At 36.4% G+C, this 25,717-nt stretch overlaps 1 protein-coding gene across 2 annotated transcripts in view; it reads right to left on the bottom strand.

Moving 5' to 3' along the window:
* PTPRM (protein tyrosine phosphatase receptor type M) overlaps nucleotides 1-25,717 on the bottom strand; it is an 846,383-nt gene that overhangs the window by 336,426 nt on the left and 484,240 nt on the right. For both annotated transcript variants that reach the window (XM_023228490.2, XM_023228491.2), the window contains exon 8: nucleotides 6,465-6,773. In XM_023228490.2, the coding sequence (XP_023084258.1) occupies nucleotides 6,465-6,773 (309 nt within the window). The remainder of the gene's footprint in view (nucleotides 1-6,464; nucleotides 6,774-25,717) is intronic.

The following is a 25,717-nucleotide window of genomic DNA, read 5'->3' as shown; positions in this document are numbered from 1 at the left end:
AGACTTGGTAGGTTTTAACCTTCTATTGAGAGAAAAGATTTTAATAGTCCACACATATACTCAATTTTTCTTTAAAAATCTGGAACCTTAAACCATTTTAGCTACGCTGTCCTGATTAAAAGAATAACTTTATCATTTTTTTCTTAAAAGCTTTAATCAATTAGACAGAGCTCAGTCCCATCTATTAAATAAACGTTTTTACTTTTCCAAAAGAAATGAGGAAGGATTTGAAGTGATGAGAATTCTCACATACTCCTTGTGGGAGTGTAAACTGGTAGAGATACATTGGAAAATTATTAATAGTATTTAGTAAAGCTGAAGATGCACAGAACATATGACCCAATGGTCCCACATGCAGGTATATTCCCTAGTAAAATTCTTGCATATATGCACTAGCAGACATGTACAAAAATGTTCACAAAGCAGTGATTTTTTAAATAATAATAAATGAGAAACAAATCAAATGGTTTAATAAGGTATGTTACACAATAAAGTACTGAAAAGACTGAAAGTAAATAACAGTTATATATCACATGGATTCAAGTTATAACCATAACACTGAATGATAAAACCATGCCAAAAATACATATGAGCTACTGTACTAATATATCTATTAAAATTCATACAAAGTAGAAGTTGATATAGATGAAATAACAATATAGTCTTTAAACATTATTTTATTTGTTAATACTGTATGTGATTTGGGAGAAGTTTGATGCCATTTTCAAAACTTAAAATACATAACACCTTCTTATAAGTTTGCAAAAATCTAACAAAGGTGAAGATGTTATTTGCCAATTTTCTATAAAATAATATTCAATATAATTAAAAAATATTATTTATCCCATCATTTTAAATGTAGTGGTTTAGTATACTTCACGTTATATACAATTTAGTGTACTAGTATGTCTATCTTATTTACAAAATAGCTATACTGTTTATAAATATGCATATATTTGGGGGTGCATGATCAAATTTTTTGGTGATGAAGTTAATGACCAATAAGTGGGTCAGAGAGAACTCACCTGATTTCAAAACTGACTGCAAAGCTACAGATTCCATATACACACACACACACACACACACACACACACACACACATATAAATATATACATATATATGGAATCGAACTGAGAATCCCAGTACTCAAGAAGCCCTTACACTTGCAGTAAATTGATTTTTAATAAGAGTACCATGAAAAATCAATGAGGACAGAATAATCTTTTCAACCAGTGCTGCTGGCACAACTGGGTATCCACATGCACAAGAATGAAGTTGGATTTCTACCTCACACCACATATAACAATTAAATCTGAATAGTTTAAAGACTTAACTATAAGAACTAAAACTATAAAACTCTTAAAGAAAGCATATATATAAATAAATCTTCATGACCTTGGATCGGGCAATAATTTCTTAGGCATGACACCAAAAGCAAAAGCAATGAAAGAAAATCTAGATAAAATGTACATTATCACAATGAAAACCTTTCGGGTATTAAGACAAGACACAGAATGGGAGAAGGTTTCTGCATATCATATATTTGATAAGAGATTTGTATCTAGAATATAAAAGGAGCTATATTAACACCCAGTAATAAGATAACAAATGTACTGTTTAGAAACGAGCAAAGGACCTGAATAAACACTTCTCCAAAAAAGACAAACAAATAGTCAATAAGCACAGGAAAAGACACTCAGTATCATTAGCTAGCAAGAAACTGTAAATCCAAACCATAATGAGATATCACCTCATACCCACTAGCATTGCTATAATGAAAAGATAAGTGCTGGGAAGAAGGAAGAGTAATCGGAAACCCCATACCCTGCTGGAGGGAAGGTGAAGTCATGCCGCTACCGTGAAAACACTCTGGCAGTGCCTCAACTGGTTAAACACAGGTAGACTGACAACATAACCCAACAATTTCACTCCTAGCTATGTACTCAGGAAAAGTGAAAAAAATGTTAATTCAAAACTTGTTCATGAATATACATAGCAGTATTATTCATAATACCCAAAAAGTGAAAACAACCCAAATATTTATCAAATGGTGAACAGACAAACATATCTCAATCAACTTTTTTAAAGGGGGTTGGAAAAAATGGTTTAGATTGTGAGAGGGTATGATTAGTTTTTTAATGACTGCTAAGACTATCACGGATTGGAAAGCCTGTCTAGAATTTCAAAAGGACTCATAGAGTACGCCTTTTTTTTGAGATGAGGGGCTACTTATATGTAAATGTAGAACATTTACAGTTATTCCAATTAAAGTCAAGTGTTGTTTGGCAGAAAAAAAAATACTGATTCATATGGGAGGCCTGGGTTCTGATTTAAGACTATCTAATGATTAAATTATGCAGTTTGGACAAATCATTGAACCTCTTTAGGTCTCATTTGCCTCGTTCCTAAAACGAAGTTGGATTAAGTTGATTTTCGGTTTTTTGGAAACAGGGTCTTGCTCTGTCATCTGGGCTGGAGTGCAGTGGAGCTACCATTGCATACTGCAGCCTCAACCTCCCAGGTTTAAGTGATCTCTCACCTCAACCTTCTGAGTAGTTGGCACCACAGGTACACACCAGCATGCCAGCTAATTTATTTTTACTTTTTGTAGTGATAGGGTCTCACTATGTTTCCCAAGCTGGTCTCAAACTCCTGGGCTCAAGCGATTCCCTCCTGCCTTGGCCTCCCAAAGTGCTGGGATTATGGGCATGTGTCACTATACCCAGCCAAGTTAATTTTGACATTCAAACCCTAAATAGTACATAAATATGAAAATAATTGTTAGTCCTATGTTGAAGAAATTTATATATGACTACGCTAAAGCAACAAAAAACATTAGAGATGACAACACTAGGTGAGTTCTAAGAACATTGGAATTCCAAGCTCTGAGACTAAAATGTTCATCATAATTAGAAGCCGAACTAAAATCGGCTATGCCTGAGAAAACTCAGCTAAGTCTCTTCCTCTTAACCCTGAAAGTGTTTATGATGATGGCATCATCAGTTTTCTCAGAGCATCAAGATAATTAAGACGAGTGACTCTATTTTGTGATGCTATTTCTTTTTTCAAGTGAAAGCAAGTTTATTAAGAAAGCAAAGGAATAAAAGAATGGCTACTCCATAGGCGGAGCAGCCAATGATATTTCTTATTTGAAAATATGTATTAACCCATGTGCAGGTGTAAGGAAGGTGAAGAGTTAGAAAAAAACAAATATTTGTTATACCCTAGAACTTAAAGTATAAAAAAAAATTAAAAAACCATTCTTTTTAATTAAAAAAAGAAAAAACAAATATTTGTTTTACTCAATTTGTATAAAAGAAAATACTAACAGTAACATGACATACGAGGTATTCAAAATCATGGTAGGCAGAGGATATCTCAGAAGGATGAACTTATTAGAATGTACTGGTGGTGACCCTGTGATAGATGGCAGTAGAATAGTTGACAGGAAACCCTAACGGGGATTCAAAGAATCACTTTAAGATCAGGGAAAGACAATGTAAATTAAAACAATATGAATAAATAATTAATATACTACTAATTAAGTTAGGGAAGATAGTACCTCATAGTAACTTAGGTCTAGTACCTATTTTAAGAAGTTCTGGGAATGCAGGATCTGGTATATAAAGTCATAATACCTATGTTTGTACAACTTATCCCTGGGCTATATAGGATTCTACTAACATTAATGAAAGGTAAATTTTTTTTCCCCACAGGATTTCTGATGAAATAAACTATATTTCAATACAAGTATTATACTACAATGAAACTCACAACGTTCAATGAATTATAACCTTTGTTAATGGATAAACAAAGTGATTCCCCAATTCTTTTCTCTACAAACTGGATATTGTTTGACAATTATTCTATTTCTTTCTTCTCTCTGCCTTTTCTGAAGTATTTCTTTTGGAGGGGTTACGAAATAAAACTTGAAATTAAAGTTTTTTCTAATTAAGAAATGCTAGTGTGCTAGGAAAACAAAAGATTTTTATTTCAAAGTAATGCATGCTCCAGCTTCAGGGACTAGCAAGATAATTTAAACAAACAACAACAACAAAAAAACAAACAAAGTAATTCTGTCCTCATGTTTTGATGGAACTTAACAAAATTCCTGGCTCATGACAGTTCTCAGTTTGAAAGCCATAGTGTTCAATAGGTTCATGCTTCAGCAATACGTATCTGAAAGTGACTGCATTTTATTTCTCTCATTGTTGTGACCATTATTGTTTATTAAAACATGAATTAAATGCTTATCAACAATACTTTATTATTTCACTTAAAGACTTACAAGGTATTTGGGGGTGTTTATTACTTACTCAATATCACACATATTGCTATAAAAGAAAAACAGTACTTCTTGTCAAATAGTTTACAATAAAAAGAAAAAATACATATAAATACATAATGAGGGAGCAAAGAAGAATCATAATGAGTGGCCATGAATTATTGCAACACTAAGAAAGGACCCTTTCTGACAGTTACAACCAGCTCTCCATGTAAATTTCTTCTATCCCTAATATATCTAAGAATTGTTATTATTCTCACTTCTCAGATCAGGAAATTGAGGGTCAGAGATAAGGATCTTATGAAGTACAAATTAGGTCAGAAGGATGTGAGTAACACAGAATGAAGAGCTGGAGACAGCTATGTGAAGGACCTGAAATGTGAGGAGAACTTCAGCGGGTACCAGAGCAGGCGAGCCTGAGAAGCAGCCAGGAGAGGCCCTGACTGGCCAAGGAGAACAATTAGGCAACGATGGGGAGCCCAGGATGCACAGAGCAGGCACAGGGACCAGCACTCAGGGATGGCTTTGCAGAACAAGCTGCTGTGAAGGAGAAGTTATTACTCCTAGAATATGAGCCAAGAATATAGAAGACCTTGACAGCCAAGGCCCTGGAATGAAGATTAAGTCAAACAGCCACTGAAGACTCTTGTAGAGAGAGCCAAGATGAAAATGTATTTTTAAGATTAGTTAGTGAGTGAGTAGAGGGGCATTGGAATAGAAAAAGGCTGGAACCACAAAGCAAAGGTAGAAACAATTACATAAATTTCAACATAAAATAATAAGGATTTAAATACAGGCAATGGAAATTGACAGAAAAGAACAATCTAAAACTTTGGAAGTAGAAACAACTTAACAAGTAGAAATGTTAGGACCAGAGTCAATAGAGACATGTAGGGTGGGAAGGAGCCAGCCATGATTTGATGACAATGTGGACACCATCTTCTCCTCTTCTGGGAGATGAGAGAGAGTTAGAAGAAACCGAAATAGAGCTTCTGGTCTCAGCTTTGACTGAGTGGCTTCCACCAAACTTAGACTCCCTTCCAAATGACTGCTTGAGAGGAACCAACACAAGCAGGACTTGACAGACAATACAAGAAGAAAGACAGGATGTGCAGTAAGCTCCTCATCTACTCTAGCTACTTCTACATTTTTCTTCTACAGAAATATGCAGGTGCTGGGTAGGTAGAAACACTCAAAAATGCTTTTTTAGTTCTTTAAATGAAACGATAAAGTATTATAAACGTTTAACTCATGATTTAATCAATGGTCAAAATTACATTATCAGTTACATAAAGAAACAAAAAGCGAAACAACTATTTTTCTTAAAAATAGTCAGTTCATTCGTTTAATGAGCTTCCTACGTTCTTTGTCACTTATTTTGATGCCTGAAAAGTGATTTTTAAGTCAAATGTATGATACACTACCACTGTATTTTATGTACTATAAGAATACGCTATTATTTATACAAGAGTACCCCGTATCATCTGTGTAAAGGAACACTTACATCCATGCTATGAGGTTCAAAGCATAATTTTACTGTTTTAAGTTATTGTGGAGGTTTTCTGTATATTTGCTTTTTTGATGCGTTACTGGTAACACGCATGGTTTATTTATTAAGTAGTCATTTATTAAAGTAACATCCAGTTTCAACATTGTTCCTGTGGAGAAAAATGATCTATCTCATGACCACCAACATAGTTTCTCAAGATTATGTTGAAAAGCAAGAGCAGGCTCTATTTTGTGCTGAAATTTTATCTGAACTACAAAAAATGTTTCAGAATGCCATTTAAATATATTTAGATAAATATTTTATATAAATAATCTAATACCCAAAATAACAATTTTCCAGTCCAATGATTTTATATAAATAACCTAATACCCAAAACAACAATTTTTCAGCCCAGTGAAATAAAACTTGAATGAAGAACTATTGAGAGCAATATGGAATGATTATATATTGGAAAGTAACCATATGAGTAATAAAAAATGACATTTCTACATCTCTACTCCCTTTTCCTTCTTTCAATCAGTGCTTAAGAACACAGAGTACAAATACACATTTGTGTTGTTCTACAATGTAAGCAGTTCTTTCTTCCATCTTCACAGCAAAGATCTCAAAACAAAAGTTGCTTTTTGAAAGAACATGTTTTACATAAACATATCATTTAAGGTACTCACGGTCTTCATCTGTCTGCACTATGAGCTCTTGGCTTTCCTTCCGGCCCTCTGGGTTCATGAGGATCAGTTTCACACTGACATTGGTGTATGGTGACAGGTTAGTGATCGTGTGTTGAGGGTGTGAGTTTTCTGTATCCCAGCTTACTTCTTCTCGCACTTGTTCTTGTCCTCCAACTTGGTAACAGTAGTGGACAGTGAGATTATAACTGTGGCAACGAGTTACATTATATCCAAATGGCTCCCAGCGGATAGTGATTTGCCGAGATTTGACCTCCACTACTTCCAGTTTTCTTGGGCCTCGCATGGGATCTATTTAGAAAAGAAGACCAAAGAAAACATGAGAGAGAAGAAAGATAAAGGCTCAGGTCAATCCCAAAGGTCACAGATATTACCAGTTGTCCCCAATACCTGGTCTCCTCTTCTTCCTGGATAATAAATCGCTAAATCTTGGCTAGGCATTTGGCTACCCAGAATAAAGATGAAAGTTTCCATTATTTTCTGCAGATAGATGTGGCCATGTGCCTAAGTTCTGAAGAATGGTATATAAGATGAAATGTCCAAAATAGTTTCTGAGAGGTGTTCTTACAAGGCAGGGGCTCACCATCTTTGGTCCTTCTTCTTTCCTATTAGCTGGATGGAGGATATGACACTTGGAGCTCAGGCAGCCACGGTGAACCATAAAGCACTTAAACGTTAAGAATTCAAAGCACTGATGAAGGAGGAGCCAGGGTCTCTGATATCACTGAGCTACCATACCGGCCCTGACCTTCCCACCTCCAAACTTTTCATGAGAAAAAATTAAATGCTATCTTATTTAAGCCTCTTTTTCTCTGGGTCTCTGAATAAATAAACCAATCTTAATACTGATACATGTGTTTTTTCTTTAAACATTAATTTATAATTATGTAATTGGAAATCATAAGAGTAAAAGCTTGAGAATTATCCATGAAATAATATAAGAGAACATAAACTTCTGAGCAGAACAGGTGTTTCTGAATTTCAATCAGAATAGAATTCCATGCAATCAATTCTAAAGTAATTCTTGCCTATTCATGACAATTTCTTAGTATTCTTCTTTTAGCCCCAGCTCCAGGTATACTTTCAAGCTTAGAAATCTAAATTACATGGAGAGAATATAAGCATTTTTGCATGGTTTAAAACAAAATATATGCAGAGAAAGCTTAATTTGTTTATGAAATCATGATGAAAATAAATACTACTACGTGAATAACATTTACCCAGCACTTATAATGTACCATGCACTGCTACAAAAAATTTAGCATTCAGGGTTTTAGGAAAAGCCTAACCTAAAATGTTTTGTGTTATACATCCAGAGGTCATTTGATTCATAATTTTGATTTTTGTTTGTCTGAAGTGTGCCCACCAAATATGAATGCAAAGAGATCTACAATTGAGAAGGGACAATCAACTTGAGATATAAAAGCTACAGTTTATGGCACACTTACTATGTGTGAGTTGCTTTCTATGTATTTCCTATTCCTTACAATAATCCTGTAAATATTTTTATTTCTGATATATAGAGACAAAAATTGTGACCAAGGTAGGCTCAATAACTTGATCAGGGTTGGGGTTTGCTGTGGCACTCGAATTTGGATCTGACAGCCACAAATCATGCTGCCCCCACTCCACTGTTGGTCTCTACCAAACTCAAGAGAATCAAATAAGAAGAAATTAGGATACTAAAGATACTAAGACTTCACCTAAAACATGACTCAAAAATGTTCAATATAATAAAGATCCAATTTATTTAAACTTGAGTCAAAAGTGTTGGAGGAATTCTTCTCCCTTTTCCTGCTAATTCCATAGAAGTGAGGGTCAAGGCCATATTCCCCGGTTCAGCTGTACCAGAGAGCCTGGTCTGCACTTCAGGGTGCTACAAACTTGTCTGGACTATTGTTGAAGTTCACTTCTTGATTCCTATTTGCGCATAAATTCTTTGTGTCTGTTTTCTCCATCATTTATGCCATAGAGAGAACTTAAAATCCCCCCTTTTTACCTGCAACCTCTAACAAATGAAAATGTTTAAAGTGGAATAATGTTAAATATGCAATGTAGAATTTATCAGATATCTGCTGTAATCATAAAATGGGATTAATAAAGATCACTCATGCTACTCTGTCCTGTAATAAATCTAAGAACCAAGGATGAAAACTCCTCCAAGAAATTGTGAGCGGCATTCTCATGGAATGTTCCTTATTACAAAATTATTTTTTCATATTTAAATTACTTCTGTAGGGAAAATGTCATAAATAAAATTATTTAGCAATAACATTGAAGGTTTTTTTCTAGATTAGTAACTTTTACAACTTAATGGAAATGTATAAGTTTATACAATGCTTCATTAGTTGAATGTTCATAAAAACTTCTAATAAGCTCCAGATCCCTTATACATAAACAGATCAACAGGTGTCCCTCTGCCCTTTTCCTTATTAATCCCAGGCCTCCTATTCATCATAGGACTGTTCTAATGCGTTTTCCTAAGGTTTTCATCAGTTTTACTGACTAATAAAATGACTAAAGGCTTCAGATATTAGTTTAAACAAGAAGTACAGTTCTAACTTAATTTCAAGTCTGCATCATTCGGTATTTCTTATCCAAGAAGATATATACTGAAATTAAAACGCAGGATTAAAGACAAAGGCTTCTATCTACTGGTCAAGTAGTCTTGAAACGCATGCTCCCTTTCTCTGTAAGTACCTTTCAGAATTCCATCAAAGTAAAATTAAGTCTCAGATTTCCCATACATTTGCCAAGTACTATAGCCAAGCATAACACAAAACAATCATTTCTATGACAAAGGGTCTAAATTGCCTATTGTCATGAGTGGTAATCAGACAGGAGACAGAGGCTGTATGAGGTCGAAATCTTAGATGAAAGAGAGTGGCACTCACTGGCTTGCATCTTTGTGTCAAAGCAAAACTACAGTTAACCAAAGCAAAACTATCTTACAGAAGCCTTCGCAGAATATTTTCCTTTGTGCCCTCTGTGAGCCTTTGACTCTGGTCCGTAGTTCTGCTGTGTCTACTAATTTGTTGCTATCACCATGGCAGGGTCAATATCAATGGGGGTAGGAAGGGTCATATCAACATAGGATAGGGATGAAGGCTTCTTTGACTCTGATTCTCATTTGTCAAAAGCTTACAGGATAAGTTAAATGAACACCATGACACAGGGACTTGGTCCACTTCAGATAGAGTACTGTCATTTTCTCTTACCAGGGTCCAAAGGCAAAGTTAAGTGAGTTGGGGAAATTGCTGGTAAAGCAGATACATACAATAACATAAATGAAATGCCATGTGCTACCATGTACCTATGAGAGCAGCCTCCTTTAATGATAAGTGTTGATAGGCTACGACCAATGACTAGGGAAATCTGACAATTCTTTTAACTCATACTAAGCAAACTGACTGATTTCAATGCTTCTTTGTTTTTACTTTTTTTCTGCCATTCTGCAAAATTAAATTCTGATCCAGCAATGGATTTATAATAATTACATCTTGAGTTAGTGTTTTATAATACCTTTGTTTTCAATGTTTCTGCAGAACGATTTCCATTAGTGTGCTGCTAACTGTGAATGAGGCATTCCACAGGGACATTTACTCTAGTGAGTTATACTGATGATCACTGAGCACTCTGAAGGGCATCACTGTAGAAATATATCACATTGTAGGAAACAAATGGCAACTTCATAACCAGAAATGCATAATTTTGGTAGGCTAATTGCAACTCACACTGCATTTCTGGAGTAGAATACAAACACTGCCCCCCAAAAACTTGGCATAGCATTACAAGCATTCTATGTGCACAATACATATCTCTTATAGTTAGATAACAGGGTAACAAATTGTATTCATAGGACCACTAGTTGTAGGAAATTTCTCCTTTTTCCTCACAATCCTGAAGATGCTACTGAGAATGGAATTGATTCCAAGGCCATTTTTCTTCACACTCACACCCTCTGACCACACTGATGCCTCCCTGCTTCCCTGAAAGGGTATCATGACAGGCCCCACTGGCATCAATCATGAGGCCAGGCGGTCCACTGTGGGCCCACTGACTCATGAGAAGAGATGAGAATGGCCTCCCTCCGGAGAAGCACGCCGGAAGCTCAGTCAGTGAGCTCTTACCGACTCTCCCACTGATGCCTGCAGCATTTTTCATTCTGTTCTTTTTCTGCCAGCTTGAGCAAGGTTCCCAGCAGAGAAGTCTGACAGTTGCAGTCCTGACCTAAGGGACCAGCAAGCCCACTTCTAGCCTCCAGCACTTCAGCATCCTATTTTATCAGTGATCCTGGCTCCTTCGACATTTGGTCCTATTTTTCTATGAACAAGGGCAGAAACTGACTGATAGGATCAATTTCCATTGCAGGTTCAATTCACAGCTCATTTCTTTGGAACTCTGCACTTTACCTTCTATTACTACTACAGTGCTTTTTCAGAAACTCAATTTCAGAACCTGTGAGAGATATTTGGGTGTAATTTTAGGATCCTGTCATTGATAATCAAAAACACAGATTACAACCAATGCTCCCACTAACAGGTTTCTTTTTTCTACCTCTCCAAGAACTCTATGGAGGTCTATTACAATAACGGGAATAACAACCAGAATAGCATGGCGGGCCCCTTCAGGACCTCCAGCTATTGTACTTCTGCCTCACCAGTCACACTAGAGGGTGACAAAATAATAAAGCAATAGCTCCCTTTACTTTACTATTTAGTGAAATCAGAGCAAAGGTCTGAGTAACTAACATTATAGTGACCTACCCCAAAATTCAGCATTCCTAAGCAGCAACAATTCTGGGTACATGGCCTTGCTTTTAGGTGAAGTAGTTAAAGGCTTTCAATTGGTCAGTGCTTTCCAGAGTTTAAAAAGTACCTTGTCAGTCAAGCTGAAATTGCTGGAATACAACAATCTTTAATGTACACTGCCCTACAGGCATCTATGTAATGATGATGTAATGGAATGAATTCAAACTTATCCTAAGAATTATATAAATTTGAATATATTTTTCCTCCAAAATACTTTTCATAGATAGCACATTAATAGTTTTCACATTTTATCATAATCAGAATCAAAAAATGCCCTTGGAAACAATCTGCTTTTCTTAAATAAATCATACAATCCTCTATATGAAGGAAAGTGTAACAATGCCAAAGTCTACACAAAATCATTCTACTTCATTTCTTGGTTTAAGACGGACACAGTCTCACCATGTCTTTCATGTATTCCAAATGCTGGTTTGAACTCCGCCTAAATTGTAAAGGTAAGTAAACTACTGCCCCATCTTGCTGGGAAACAGATTATCCACATAGCAACTAAATAATTTAATTTAAATTATTAGGTTTAAAATTTTAAAAACTAATCATTTATTTTCCATCATATTTGAAAGCTGGAATTCCCATTCACATGTTATGGCAAACACGCAGAAGTATCTTCTATAATAAAATGACTAAGATATACACTTACGGTAAGAACACAGATCTCAGATAAGGGAAGATAACACTCTAAACATAGGCCACAACTGACAGCCTAGAGGCACCACTCCCCAGCGGTGTTACGTAATGCTGAATGTTAGGTAATGCAGTATGTCCAAAAGCTTTGCTTAGTTCTTGGTTTGGCTTGTATATTTTAAAAATAAAGTAAAAGAATACATAGTGGACCCTGGGCTAGTCATCCAAGGTACCTGGTTTCAGAATAATTCCACCAAATCTTTCAGGATACATATTTTGAGAATTTTTTTTAGGTTTAAATTTTTATTTTTATTTGATTATACTTTAAGTTCTACAGTACATGTGCACAACGTGCAGGTTTGTTACATCTGTATACATGTGCCATGTTGGTGTGCTGCACCCATTAACTCGTCATTTACATTAGGTGTATCTCTCAATGCTATCCCTCCCCACTCCCCCCACCTCACGATGGGCCCTGGTGTGTGATGTTCCCCACCCTGTGTCCAAGTGTTCTCATTGTCCAATTCCCACCTATGTGTGAGAACATGCGATGTGTGGTTTTCTGTCCCTGTGATAGTTTGCTCAGAATGAAAAGTTTAAATTTTTAAGTAAAAAGCTTGCTGAATGCTGAAAGTTCAGACTTCACCACTATGCCATATATCCATATTGCATGACTGTACTTGTACCCCTAAATCCATAAAAAATAAAAGTGTTATTGAATAGAGGTTGGAAAAAGAGGGGTAGAAGTTTACTGCTGATACTTTCCAAAATAAAAAAATGTGGATATTGATAGGGCACTCAATAATAACATGTCATATTTTATTCTCCCTGAATGAACTGTACAAAATTAAGGTTAAAAGTGTCACAATGATTGAAATATGTTTTCATTTTAAACAGAATAATTTTTTGTTGGTGTTTAGGGTTTTTGAAATTTTAAGTAATAAAACCTCTAAAACACATTGAGAAATATAAAATAAAACAATATTCTGTGTATCCACTAATATCAAATGTTAACATTTTATGTTTTATTCCAGATCACTTTTTATTAAAGAAATAAAATATTACTGCTATAAAATTTTGCCACCTTCCTACTTACTATTCAAAGGTTATTATCTATCACTCCCAAACATGTTTTTGTACTTTTATTACATTTATCTAGGATGCTTAAAAATTTTCAAAAATGCTACTATTTTTTGCAACATGAGATTTCATTCAATATAGTGGAGTTGAAGCTATGTTAGTTTAACTGGTGTCTAGAATTACATTAAATAAAATACAGTTTACTTATCCATTCCCCTACTGCGGAAAAGACAGCCGAGTCTACCTTTTCTCTATTACAAGCAGTGCTACGAGCAGCATCTTTGTCTATATGGCCTCCTGGCCACAGTTTCCCTTAGTGCACATTAAAAGTGAGACTGTTGACTTGTATACGTTATATATCTCTAAGTATAACAGATAATGTCAAACTTCTCTCCAAAAGAAAAACAATGTTCAGATGTGCCTTTTTTTTTTTTTTTTTTTTGCTAAAAAAGGTTGCATTTCAAGGCTATGGGCCTATACTGGCTCCGAAGGACAGATCTTAAAGTAATGGTTCCAGTTACATGTAAATAAGCAAAGTGTAATGTGCGTTTATCTTTTTTTTTTTTTTGAAACGGAGTTTCACTCTTTTGACCAGGCTGGAGTGCAATGGCACAATCTCGGGTAACTGCAACCTCCGGTTTCAAGCAATTCTCCTGCTTCAGCCTCCCAAGTAGTAGGGAAAACTGGCATCCGCCATGACGCCCGGCTAATGTTGTATTTTAGAGTCGGAGCTTCACCATGTTGATCAGGCTGGTCTCGAACTCCTGACCTCGTGATCCTCCTGCCTTGGCCTCCCTAAGTGATGGGATTATAGGCACCAGCCACTGCAACCATCCCTAATGTGTGATTATGAGTTGCATCATTTATATGGGATAGTGTTTGAAATAGAGATCTACAATACATAGAACTATTTCTTTCTTTGGCTATAGCAACTGTATTTGACAAAGGTTTATGTTAAGAATTTCTTCCAACCACCACTCATTATATCATATTATTATTGTGCTTGTATGAAAACAAAATATTCAAACTCATGAAATGATTAAATTACTAAATGAACAATACATCCATAAAATGATTATTACAATTTCTGATTACAACAGAATGGCATAGCATTTACTGTCAAGGACTCTCCCATTTGGAAACAACTAGATCCAGTATAAGACATTTTTTTAATTACACAGGATGTAGTGTGTCTCCGGCAATACCTTACACCATGTCCCCTGTCCAAAACAAAGGGTAAGGTGGAACTCTAGTTGTCTATATGAGCACTGGAATCCAAAGACTAAGCCACAGACCAAGGGCGGGGAAGTCAAATATGATGTTCCCAAGCTAATCTCAGACAAATAACAGTGTGTAAAGTATCCACAGTCAGTACCATCTCCTGATTCCAGCAAACACAAATACAAACCTATAAACAAACTGATCCATAAATACAGGCCTCCTACTTTCACAAATAAAGTCCACCCAAATATAAGCTCACTAGTAAAGATGAACAAAAATAACAGAAGGCAAGATGCCCTGACGGAGAGTCAACAGAGATAAGAAACAACAGATTCACATCACTCAAATGACCAGATTCAGAATACAAAATTTGCGTGCCACTTCCAAAATTAAAAATGTAATTACAAAAATGAACACGTAATACGTCACTGAAAATGACCAATTTTAAAAACAGCTAACATAACTTTTAGAAAGAATAATATTGTTGAAATAAAACAAAAACCTCAATGGATAGGACATTAATTATGTACTACATAAAACTAGACAGCAAGATTGGACACAACTTAAGGGAGAATTAGTGAAGTAGTGAATAGATCAGAGGAAGTCATCTAGAATGTAGCACAGAAAAATAGAAATAGGAACATAATAGAAAATAAGAAAGAAAGATAGAGGGCAAAATTAGAGCGTGTATCTATGTCTAATTGGCATTCCAGAAGTAGAACACAGGGAACAGAGAAGAGGCACTAACTGAAGACATAATGTCTGAGAAACTTCCAGAATTGACAAGACATATCAGTCAAAAGATACAGAAAGTATAACATATACAGAAGATAGAAAAATTAAATTAATTCCACAATCAGACATAATGTAGTTAAGCCACCAACACCAAAATAAACAGATGATCTCAAAAGCATCTAGAGAGAAAAAGCACATCACCTACAAAGTAATGGCAGATTGACCAAAGAGTTCTCAACAATGACAGTGGAAGGCAAAAAAACCAGGGAACAAAATACTCAAAGTACTAAGAGAAAATATGAATATGAATATGTCAACTTAGAACTATATACATAGCAAAGCTATCATTCAAGGATCAGGACAAAATAAAGCTAATTTTAAAGAATCATACTTGAGTGAACTTACAACCAATGAACCTGCAATAAAGGATCACCTTCAAAAAGAAAAATGAGTTTTGAAAGAAGGTCTGAGATGCTACAAGAAACGGTGAGCAAAGAAACATAACTTATGTTTGTAAAATAACAATACTGTCTCATTTTAGAGCCTTTTATATATACAGAACGAGACTGCCGACAAGAGCAAACACACAGGTAGGGCAATGCTCAGAGTTACAGTGTTGTAAGATCTTTCCATCACTGGGAAGGGAAGTTTAAGATACCAACTACAGACTTTCAGTATGCCAGGCAAACTCTCTAGGGTCATCACTATACAGATAGCCATAGCATAATACCTTCAGCAACAAGTAACTCATCTAAAGAAAATAAGTTATTTCAGTCAATTACGGGAAAAAAACAAAAGAAAAGAAAAAAGGAAAGGGGTGAGGGGAAATGTAGAAAAACAGGAAAAACCAGAAAGCAAATAGAAAAGTGCTAGACAGAAGTCTACCACTACTAGTAGTAGTAATATACCCTAGTAATACTATAATATTGAAATAAAATATATAGTATTACTAGGGTATATTACTACTAGTATATACTAGTAATGACAATACATGTAAATAAAATCTTGTCTATTAAAATGCCCAGAGAATTAAAAGTAAAATCAACATCGTGCCATAATCTATTTACAAAAAATAAATCTAAGCTGTTTCACTACAATTTTCCTGGAGGTTCTATTCAGTACAGTAAGAAATGAAAAGTATAAGAATGAAACAAGAAAAAACAACACTTTAATTATACGCAGACAATATGACAGGCTTAGCACACAGCAGGACCTACAAGTTATATAAAAAAGCAAATGTTAGCAAGGTGACCAAATATGGGATTAATTTTGAAATCCTCTGCATTTTTGTATATTATCAAACTGAAACATTACTGAATTTTTTTTCATTTACAACAAGATCAAATGATATAAGGAGCCCAGGAATAAATCTTACAAGACACCAATAACAGATAAAATCCAAAACCTCATTGAAATACATTAGTGAGGATCAAAATAATTGGAGTTATACCATGTTTATGAATGGCAGACTCAATATGGTAAAGGTGTCAGTTCTCCCCAAGCTAAATCTATAGAATCACTACAGTTTCAGTTAAAACCTAATGAGAGTTTTAAGGAACTTGATAAATTGATTCTAAAGTAAATAAATAAGTGCAAAGGTCCCCAAACAGAACACTCTGTAGCAGAATGAGGTAGGAAAATTTGTTCTATCAGATATGAAGAGTTATTTAAAAGCTACAGTAACTACACAGTGTGGTGTTGCTGAAAGAACAGACATGAAGCACAACAGAAATCTTGATGTTCTATATGATAGAGGTGGCGTTTCTGATTCCTGGGGGAAACAAGTGGTGCTAGAAGTGGGTCCCTACCCTGTATCATACACAAAAATCAATTCCGACTCAATTAGAAGTGTAAAAACCAAAATTTAATTTTTTAAACTAAAGAACATAGGGGATTATTTTTTCTGATTACAGGGCAAAGAGATAGTTCTTAAGCACCAACTATCAATGAAAAGTTCAAATTTATGCTACATTAAAAGGACATATTTATCAAATGTATCATAAGGAAAGTGAAAACTTAAGCTATAACGTTATTCTTGTAAAGAAGGAAAACAACCAAACACAAAAAAGACAAAAGATATAAAGAGGTATTTAGTAGAAACGTAAAAGGCAAACCACAGAATAGAAGACATTGGCAACCACTAAACAAACGAGAGATACTGATTATATACAGAACTTCCACCAATCACAAGAAAAAGATGACAACTCAAAAGAAAAGCTGGTAAAAGAACAGGACTTTTGAAGAAGAGGAAAATTACAGACCACAAACATGAAAATATGCTCAAGCTTAATACCAATCTGGGAAATGCCCCTTAGAGTCACAGTAAATTCCATTCTATACCCATCAGTTTAACAGAAATTAGAAAGTCTGGTAATACTGATTGTTGGCAGAATGTAGATCAACGCAATGCATTATACATCATTAATGAGAGTGGGAATTGGTACAGCCACTATGGAACACAAGTTGGCATCACCTTGTAAAGCTAACCTTAGAATACAACCCAGCTGTTATATTCTTAGGCATATATTCTAGAATAGTGCTTTTTCACTTAGAAGAATAATCTGGCATATTTTCAAAAATACAGTCATGCATCACCCAAAAACAGAGATACATTCTGAGAAATGCATTGTCAGGTGATTTCACTGTGTGAACATCATAGAGTGCACTTACCCAAACCTACAGAGTGGAGCCTAGTCCACACCCAGGTTTAGACTGCCGCCTACTGTCCCTAGGCTACAAACCTGTACAGTATGTTACTGTATTGAATACTGTAGGCGACAGAAACACAGCGGTAATTATTCGTGTATCTAAACATAGGAATGGTACAGTGAAAACACGGTATTACCATCGTATGGGACCACAGTTGTATATGTGGTCTGTGGTTGACCAAAATGTCATTATGCAACACACGACCCTATACGGCTCTCTACGCCTCATCCCCAGAGACATAGATTTGTTGGGCCTGCAATGAAGCCCCAGGATTTGTATCATAAGAAGCAGGCTGGGTGATTCTTGTCATCAGAGAAATTTGAGAACAGCCTAGAGCCTATTCAAAGTGGTGCTGGTTCTCACACCAGCACAGCAGCATCCCCTGGAAGCTTACTAGGAATGCAGATACTCAGGCCCCACTTCTAACCTCCTGAAGATGAATCTTCACCTGCACATTGAAGTTGGAGAAGTTCTGTCTTGGAGGAGTGCTTTTTCAGAGTGCAGGCTGTATCCCTAGGTCATACCACAGTGGCATTTGTTTTAATGAAAGAGAATAGAAAAGAGACATAAAAATGCATTTTAAGTTAAAAGATATGGGTTGTATCATGTAATAACTACGTAACAATGAAAAAACATTTCATGCTGCATTTAAAGGGTTTGAAAAAATGCATTCCTAGAGAAATTCTTCCCAGTGGGCACCAGGAGACATGAGCAGAAATGTCTTTACCAGCATTATTGTCAAAAGAATAAAAAAGAAAAGCAAGGAAACAGTCCAAATATTTACTGAGCCAAAAGCAGATAAATATCCCTACAATGGAAAGTTAGACTACAAAATTAACTATAGCTATGAGCTATATATTGTGTTTCAGAAACACATAGTCTTGAATAAAAAAAAACAAGTCCCCCAGGACTACTATGATGCAATCTTATAAAACTGAAAAACATGCAAAAGGAAACGGTTTAAGAATACCTATGTATGCGATAAAACTGTTTTAATAACAAAGAGAAGAGCAAAGGAAAAATTTACATAAAAATGAAGATATTGGCTACCTCTCTCCTGGAGACACAGAGATAAAATGAGCAGAAGACTACCATTAGGGGAGAAGGTTCTAGAAGTATTCTGTTTTTAAGATGGGAAGTTGATTATTGCTATGCTGCACAATTTATGTAGGTTACATATGTCCTTTGTTTGCATCAAATATTACATAACTTCAGAAAACATTATTATAGGAAAGGCATGAATATCCTAGAAAGATTGTTGGCTCTTTGAGATTTCCTTCCTGGAGAACAGTTTATCTTGGTTCTTCTGAGAGACGTACAATGGTTACTACCAGGCAGACTTGAAGGAAGCAAGATCACACGTCATTAAAGATTCAGTAGTTCCACAGATACCCCCATGGGATGGAGTACTCTGACTGGAAAAGAACTACAAAGCAACCCTCCTTTGAAACACACAATAATAGGTTTCCTACCAGTTGTATTCTTATCCCTGAAACTAGACCTTGGTTCCTAAAAGCTGAGCTTCAGGCTTGAGTGCAGCCTGGCTCTGACACTTGGGTACAGTTGTTGCTCCCCCTCCCCTCATCCAAACTTCTGAATCTCATTCTTGGAAACTTAGCACTAGTTCTGAAATGGAACTCAGGGCTGTCACATCAGGAGGAAAAGAGCAGTCAGGCAGGTGACCATCCAAGGCCACAGTAAACTCATGTGGTACCTCTGTGCAATTGGAAAAGAGAGCCCCCTTCCTTCCTCAAGACACTTATTTTCACCTGTTGGAAAACAACCACAAAAATACACAAATCTACAAGGTTTATGTTTATGTAAGTTTCACGATAAAAAGATATGCTTTCTACCTGATATACGTATATGCTGTGCACACTGAAAGTCCTTAGAGAATATATTTATAATTAACAATTTCAGAACTTACAATGAACCAAGCCTCAAAAAGTGAATGTACTATGAGGTATGCATGTTGACAGGAGTGTATGAAGGTTTTTTTTTTTTTTTTTTTTTTAGAAAACTAATATCATTTACTCATTTACCAGAGTTCAATATTCATATTCGCACTTAAACTACATTTTCTCCAAGGTTCATATTCCAGTTACTCCCCGCTAACTTATCTGTCCCTCCAGCCACTGCCAGAATGCCTTCCTGATGTGACAGTTCATCTGCAACAATCAAAGGACTTCTAATTCGTGCTCTTATTATCTGACCGAAATAAAAAGTCTTCCCATTAATAAGTCACAACTATGAAAGCGATCGCAGAACCCTTCTTGGTTACCATACCAGTCAAGCAAATCTATCTGATTACTTCAAATAAGGTCCTCCCTCCAAAATTAGTATCTCTGTTCAGACTGATCCAATATGCAAACAGCAGCATCTTTTTATCTGCCAAAAAGTAGTCTTCAATTCCTTTCAGTCTTAGTTCAAAATCAAATCCCCTTATGACTATTCCTTCTTAGTTGCAATAAAAACTCACAGACTTGACAGGGTGTGGTGGCTCATGCCTCTAATCCCAGCACTTTGGGAGGCCGAGGTGGGTGGATCACAAGGTCAGGAGTTCGAGACCAGTCTGGCCAACATAGTGAAACGCTGTAACTACTAAAAATACAAAAAAATAGCCGGGTGTGGCAGTGTGGGCCTGTAGTTTCAGCTACTTGGGAGGCTGAGGCAGGAGAATCACATGAACCCAAGAGGTGGAGGTTGCAATGAGCAGAGATTGTACCACTGCACTCCAGGCCAGGCGACAGTGTGAGATTTCATCTCAAAAAAAAAAAAAAAAAAGAAAAGAAAGAAAGAAAGAAAAAAAACCTCACAGGCTTTCATAGACTCACATGGTCAAGATCCCAGTATATATATATATGTTAATTATGTTTCTCTATGTCTTACTGCATTCTGTAACAATAAAGTTACATATCTCATCTCATTAACATGAATCTTTATCCTGGAAAATGCCTATGTTTGTTAATCAACACATTTGGTAAAAGGATACTAGCAGAGTATAATACATAGTGAACATTTAGATCAGTTCCTTTGTCTCATAAATCAACTCTAGAAATACCTCCGTTTCTGCAGTGTTTACCTATTTTCTGTGAAAAGCCTTTCCAAGTTTCCATGTTGTGACTCACATCTCTGTTGTGCTTTTCTGTTTTAAGGAAGTCACACAGGCACTATGAACAAGGCTTTCACTCACCAATGGAACTGTTCGGTTTTTGCCTGAGCTCCTTGGTGACATTTCCAAAGTGTAAAGTTCATCACTATAGAAGGAGCACCACTGCTACACTCAAAATTAGAATCTTGAATTGTTTCTATACAGTGAAACAAACAGGCTGCAGTTCATCCTATAGATGAACTTTACAAGGAAACTGTTGTATGAAACAAATATGAGTCTGCAGTAAAAGACTTCCTTGATATTTATTTCTGACTAGATAAAACAGGAGGAGGCAAAATGATTTTCACAGAGTTTTTCAGAACTGTCAAAAATTGGTTTGGAATGGGTTTTGACCTTTGGTAACCCTCATAAAGCTATGATATCCACAAAAAGCCTTGGAAGTTTGGAACTGATATTTTACCCAGGGCAAAAGAGAATCCAAACCATTCACTCTTTGCTACAGAAGTAATGTGATTAGTGATGAAAACAGTGAATCAAATACAATTTCAGTTTTACCTATATGTAACTATTACCTCTAGTTAATACTAAGCAGTTAAGTGTTATTTAAAATATTTTTTACCTATTTAGAGCCTCCTATTTCGGTATTTACAATCTTCTTATGATTAGACTGTTTTCTGTTTGAAGTTGTTTACAAGTCTGCACAAATGGTTTCAGAAAAGACCACACTCAACTCTGCTAGATTGACGGCTATACTGTAATTATTCCTCTATGTTTTCACCAACAACTTAAAAAAAAAAAGACTTCCTCAATTTAAAACAACATATGATTGATAAGTTAGTTCTTATTTAAAACCTACGTTTTCCATCCTGCTAATCTTCCAGGGAAGCTTGGGAAATGAGATGACAGAAAACTCAGTTCCAGCAGAAGAGTGTGTTCTCAGCACCCCACTAACAACTGGGATGGCAGGGCAGGAGGAGGTATGCTACAGAAAAAATGAACCCGCCACTTTTATTTTAAAAAGACAGAAAGAAGGAAAACACGGGTTCTAACTTGAAATTATTTCTGTTCCAAATAAAACAACTTAAAAAAAACCAAGCTTGCTCCTTTAGTAAAGAGCAGTTTACCTCTCTGTTCAATTATCTTCTTATTTTGCTACCAAATTTGTTCCATTTTAGTGTCAATTTTTCCCTAAACATAGTTTTTGTGTGGGATCAACTCCATTTTCCCACCAATGTCAGATGACTTTGCAATACTTTTCTATCCCTCTCAAGCCTAAAGTAATTTGAGTAAGGTCAATTTGCTGATTTAAAAAATACAAAGGCAATGTGGATGTTTTTCATTGTTTTCCTGGAAGCCAGGGAATCAATCATTTATTTACTGAAAACGGACGGATTCATATTTACTTATTCTAACACTCTTGGGGGCCTGTCATCTGTTCCATAGCCCTTCAAGAGGAGTCTATTACATGTGTTTATGAATGGTTACCCCAAACTTCCTTTCCAAATTAACTTTGGTCTCTTGATTCTATAGCACTCAACTGGAAAAAGTTCCAGACATCCTTGATCTCCACAGTCCACCAATATGAGAAGAGTGTGGGTTGCACAGCCCCAGGAGTCCCTGGCCGATTCATCCATGTACCACACCCACCTTACCCCCTTCCCTCTTGGTTCTGACATTCAGCTATTATGGTGGGAGGCTGAGGAGCACTGTTGGGGATGAGGGTGAGGGGGAGTCTTATAAAGCTCTCCAGGTGACTCAGAGACCACCCTTATTCCACCTGGTCACAAATCCTTGAATGGGAAACATGTACACACATATACTGTATTACTAACTTAACAGCTAGAGAACGTGCATTGTGTGACTGACATAAAACAGCACATTCTTGTTCCTTGGTGTTATCCTCTTTTTCAAAATTTGCTGTTTTTGCAGGTATTACTTTCTTGAATACAATAACAATGTAACTGTCACAAAATAAGAATTACCATATAGCTAATTCTTCATTAAACTTAATAAAATAAATCACAGTTTGATGTGCATATCTTTCATTTTTAATTGTTTATTTGCCACAAAAACTTTCTTTTATTACTACCAAGTATGTTTCCTTGAAATGCTGCTTAAAAGTGGCTTAAAAATTATGGAACACATTGAATCATCTTAATAAGGTAAAGCATTCACTTGCCATCTAGTGTTCCATTTAATTTAAAATGTTTATGATTCTTACCGTGTTGAAAATTAACTAAAAATTTTCATGAGGATCCACAGCTATTAATTCCAATGGGTTATAGATATGATAAATAATTTAAAAAGCCTTAGTTTTGTTCATTCTTTCTGAAGTTGAATTCTCAGGGAAGAATCAAATCTTTCAAATTAAAAAAACCCCTTCATTTGGTCTAGTGATCACTTGAAGTTCTAGACACCTTCTCGCTTATTAATACCTTGTGGCAAGAGTACATGGTGAGCCGATGTAGCGGGGAACACTCCCTGCAGGTGTGGGGAGGCGGTGATGCTTAGTTTTGACTTGGAGGCCAGGAGTTTGGGACTGGAGGACAGCCATATGTTATTATTAATACCTCATTTATACCATGAATGATGCAACTGCACAAAGTCAATCTGACCACACTGGGAATACTGGGGAATGCTGGCCTCTGAAACTAGATCTTCTTGTGGGGAAGGGGAAGGCAGGGAGAATAAATGATATCATGGAAAAAAATATAACGGCTTCAAGCAAGGAAACCACATCAAGGAGGACCTAGAGACACACAGACTGGGGCCCTGGGGAGGGGCTGGGATAGGGAATCACACTTCTTCCCTGACTGCTCCCTCCCTCCCCAGCTGCAAGTTGGGAACTGATTTAAAAAGATAAACACAAGAGTGCTGACACAGGATGGATACAAGATAGAAAATAGACGCAAGATACATAGAGGATAAGTGGTATACTCAGCTATGCATTAATATGTGGAGGTTTAAGAAGGTCAATAAATAATTGTCTTCTCTTTCAGGTTCTCAACTGAGAGATACACATGCCTACTGATCTTAGACAAATGAAGATTTCACTAATAATAGATTTTTTACTGTATTAGTCTGTTCTCATGCTGCTATGAGGAAATACCCAAGACTGGATAATTTATAATGAAAAGAGATTTCACTGACTCATAATTCCGTATGGTTGGATGGTTGGGGAGATCTCAGGAAACTTACAATCATGGCAGAAGGTATTTCTTCACAGGGTGGCAGCTAAGAGAATGAGTGCCAGCAGGGAAATGACCAGCACTTACAAAACCATCAGATCTCGTGAAACTCACTCATTATTATGAGAACAGCATGGAGGAAACCGCCCCCATGATCCGATTACCTCCCCATGGTACCACCCTTGACATGTAAGGATTACAATTCAAGATGAGATTTTGGGTGGAGACTCGGCCAAACCATATCAATTACTGACATAGGTGAGTGAAGAAAAAAGACCTGATTTGTGGAAATCTGCTATTACAATCATTCTTAGTTTTCCTCACTTAAGTCCCTTTTTTCAACAGCTTTTTGAGCTATAGTTAATATTGTCATACAATCCACCCATGTAAAGTGTACAATTCAATGGTTTTAAGTACATTCACAGAGCTATGTGACCATCACCACAATCTATGTTTGAAACATTTCCAAAAAGAGAATCCACATCCATTAGCAGTCACTCCCATTTCCCACAACCATCACCACCCTGTGCCCTTTGCAATAACTAATCTACCTCCCATCTCTACAGGCTTCCTACTCTGGGTATTTCATATAACTAGAATTATACAAAATGTGGTCTGTTGTAACTGGCTTCCTTTTACTCAGCACAATGTTCCCAAAGTTCATCCATGTTGTAGCATGTAGCAGACTTCACTCCTCTTTATTGCCAGGTAATATTCCACTGGGTAGATATACCACATTTTTTAAGCCATTCATCAGTTGATGAGAGCTATATGTTGTTTCCACTTTTTGGCCATTATGACAAATGTTGCTGTGAACATTCGTGTATAAGTTTTGTTTTGAGATAGTCTCACATTGTCACCCAGGCTGGAGTACAGTGGTGCAATCACAGCTGACTGCAACCTCTGCCTCCCAGGCTCAAGGGATCCCCCCACCTCAGCCTTTTGAGTAGATGGGACCACAGGTACATGCCATCACGTCCAGCTAATTTTTGTATTTTTCATTAGAGATAGAATTTCACTATGTGGCCCAGGCTGGTCTTAAACTCCTCAGCTTTAAGGGAGGCCTGCCTTGGCCTCCCAAAGTGTTGGTATTACAGGTGTGAGCCACCGCACCTGGCTTATATACAAGTTTTGTGTGGACACATGTTTTCATATGTGCTAGGTATACTGTTGGGTACCTAACTAGAAGTGGAATTACTGGGTCAGATGATAATTCTGTCTAACCATCTGAGGAACTGTCAGATGGTTTCCTGAAGTGGGTGTATTATTTTACATTCCCACCAACAATATATGAGGTATTCAATTTTTCTACATCCTGGCCAACACTTGTTATTTTCCATATTTTTTGATAGAAATCCTAGTTGGTATAAAGTCGTATCTCACGGTTTTAGTTTTCATTTTCTGGTTTTTTGTTTTTTTTGGACAAAGTCTTGCTCTGTCGCCCAGGCTGGAGTGCAGAAGCATTATCTTGGCTCACTGCAACCTCTGCCGCCTGGGTTCAAGCGACTCTCCTGCCTCAGCCTCCCGAGTAGCTGGGATTACAGACACCTACCATCACGCCTCGCTAACTTTTGTATTTTTAGTAGAGATGAGGTTTCACCATGTGGGCCAGATTGATCTGGAACTCCTGACCCAAAGTGATTCACCCACTTTGGCCTCCCAAAGTGATTACAGGCACGATATGTTTATCATTGTGCTAGCGTGTCTTGATTACTGCAACCGTGTAGTGAATCCACT

Source organism: Piliocolobus tephrosceles, chromosome 18 (genome assembly GCF_002776525.5).
Source record: "Piliocolobus tephrosceles isolate RC106 chromosome 18, ASM277652v3, whole genome shotgun sequence".
Taxonomy (NCBI): domain Eukaryota; kingdom Metazoa; phylum Chordata; class Mammalia; order Primates; family Cercopithecidae; genus Piliocolobus; species Piliocolobus tephrosceles.
Note: the sequence above shows the minus strand (reverse complement) of the source record. Positions and strands in the feature narration are given on the sequence as shown.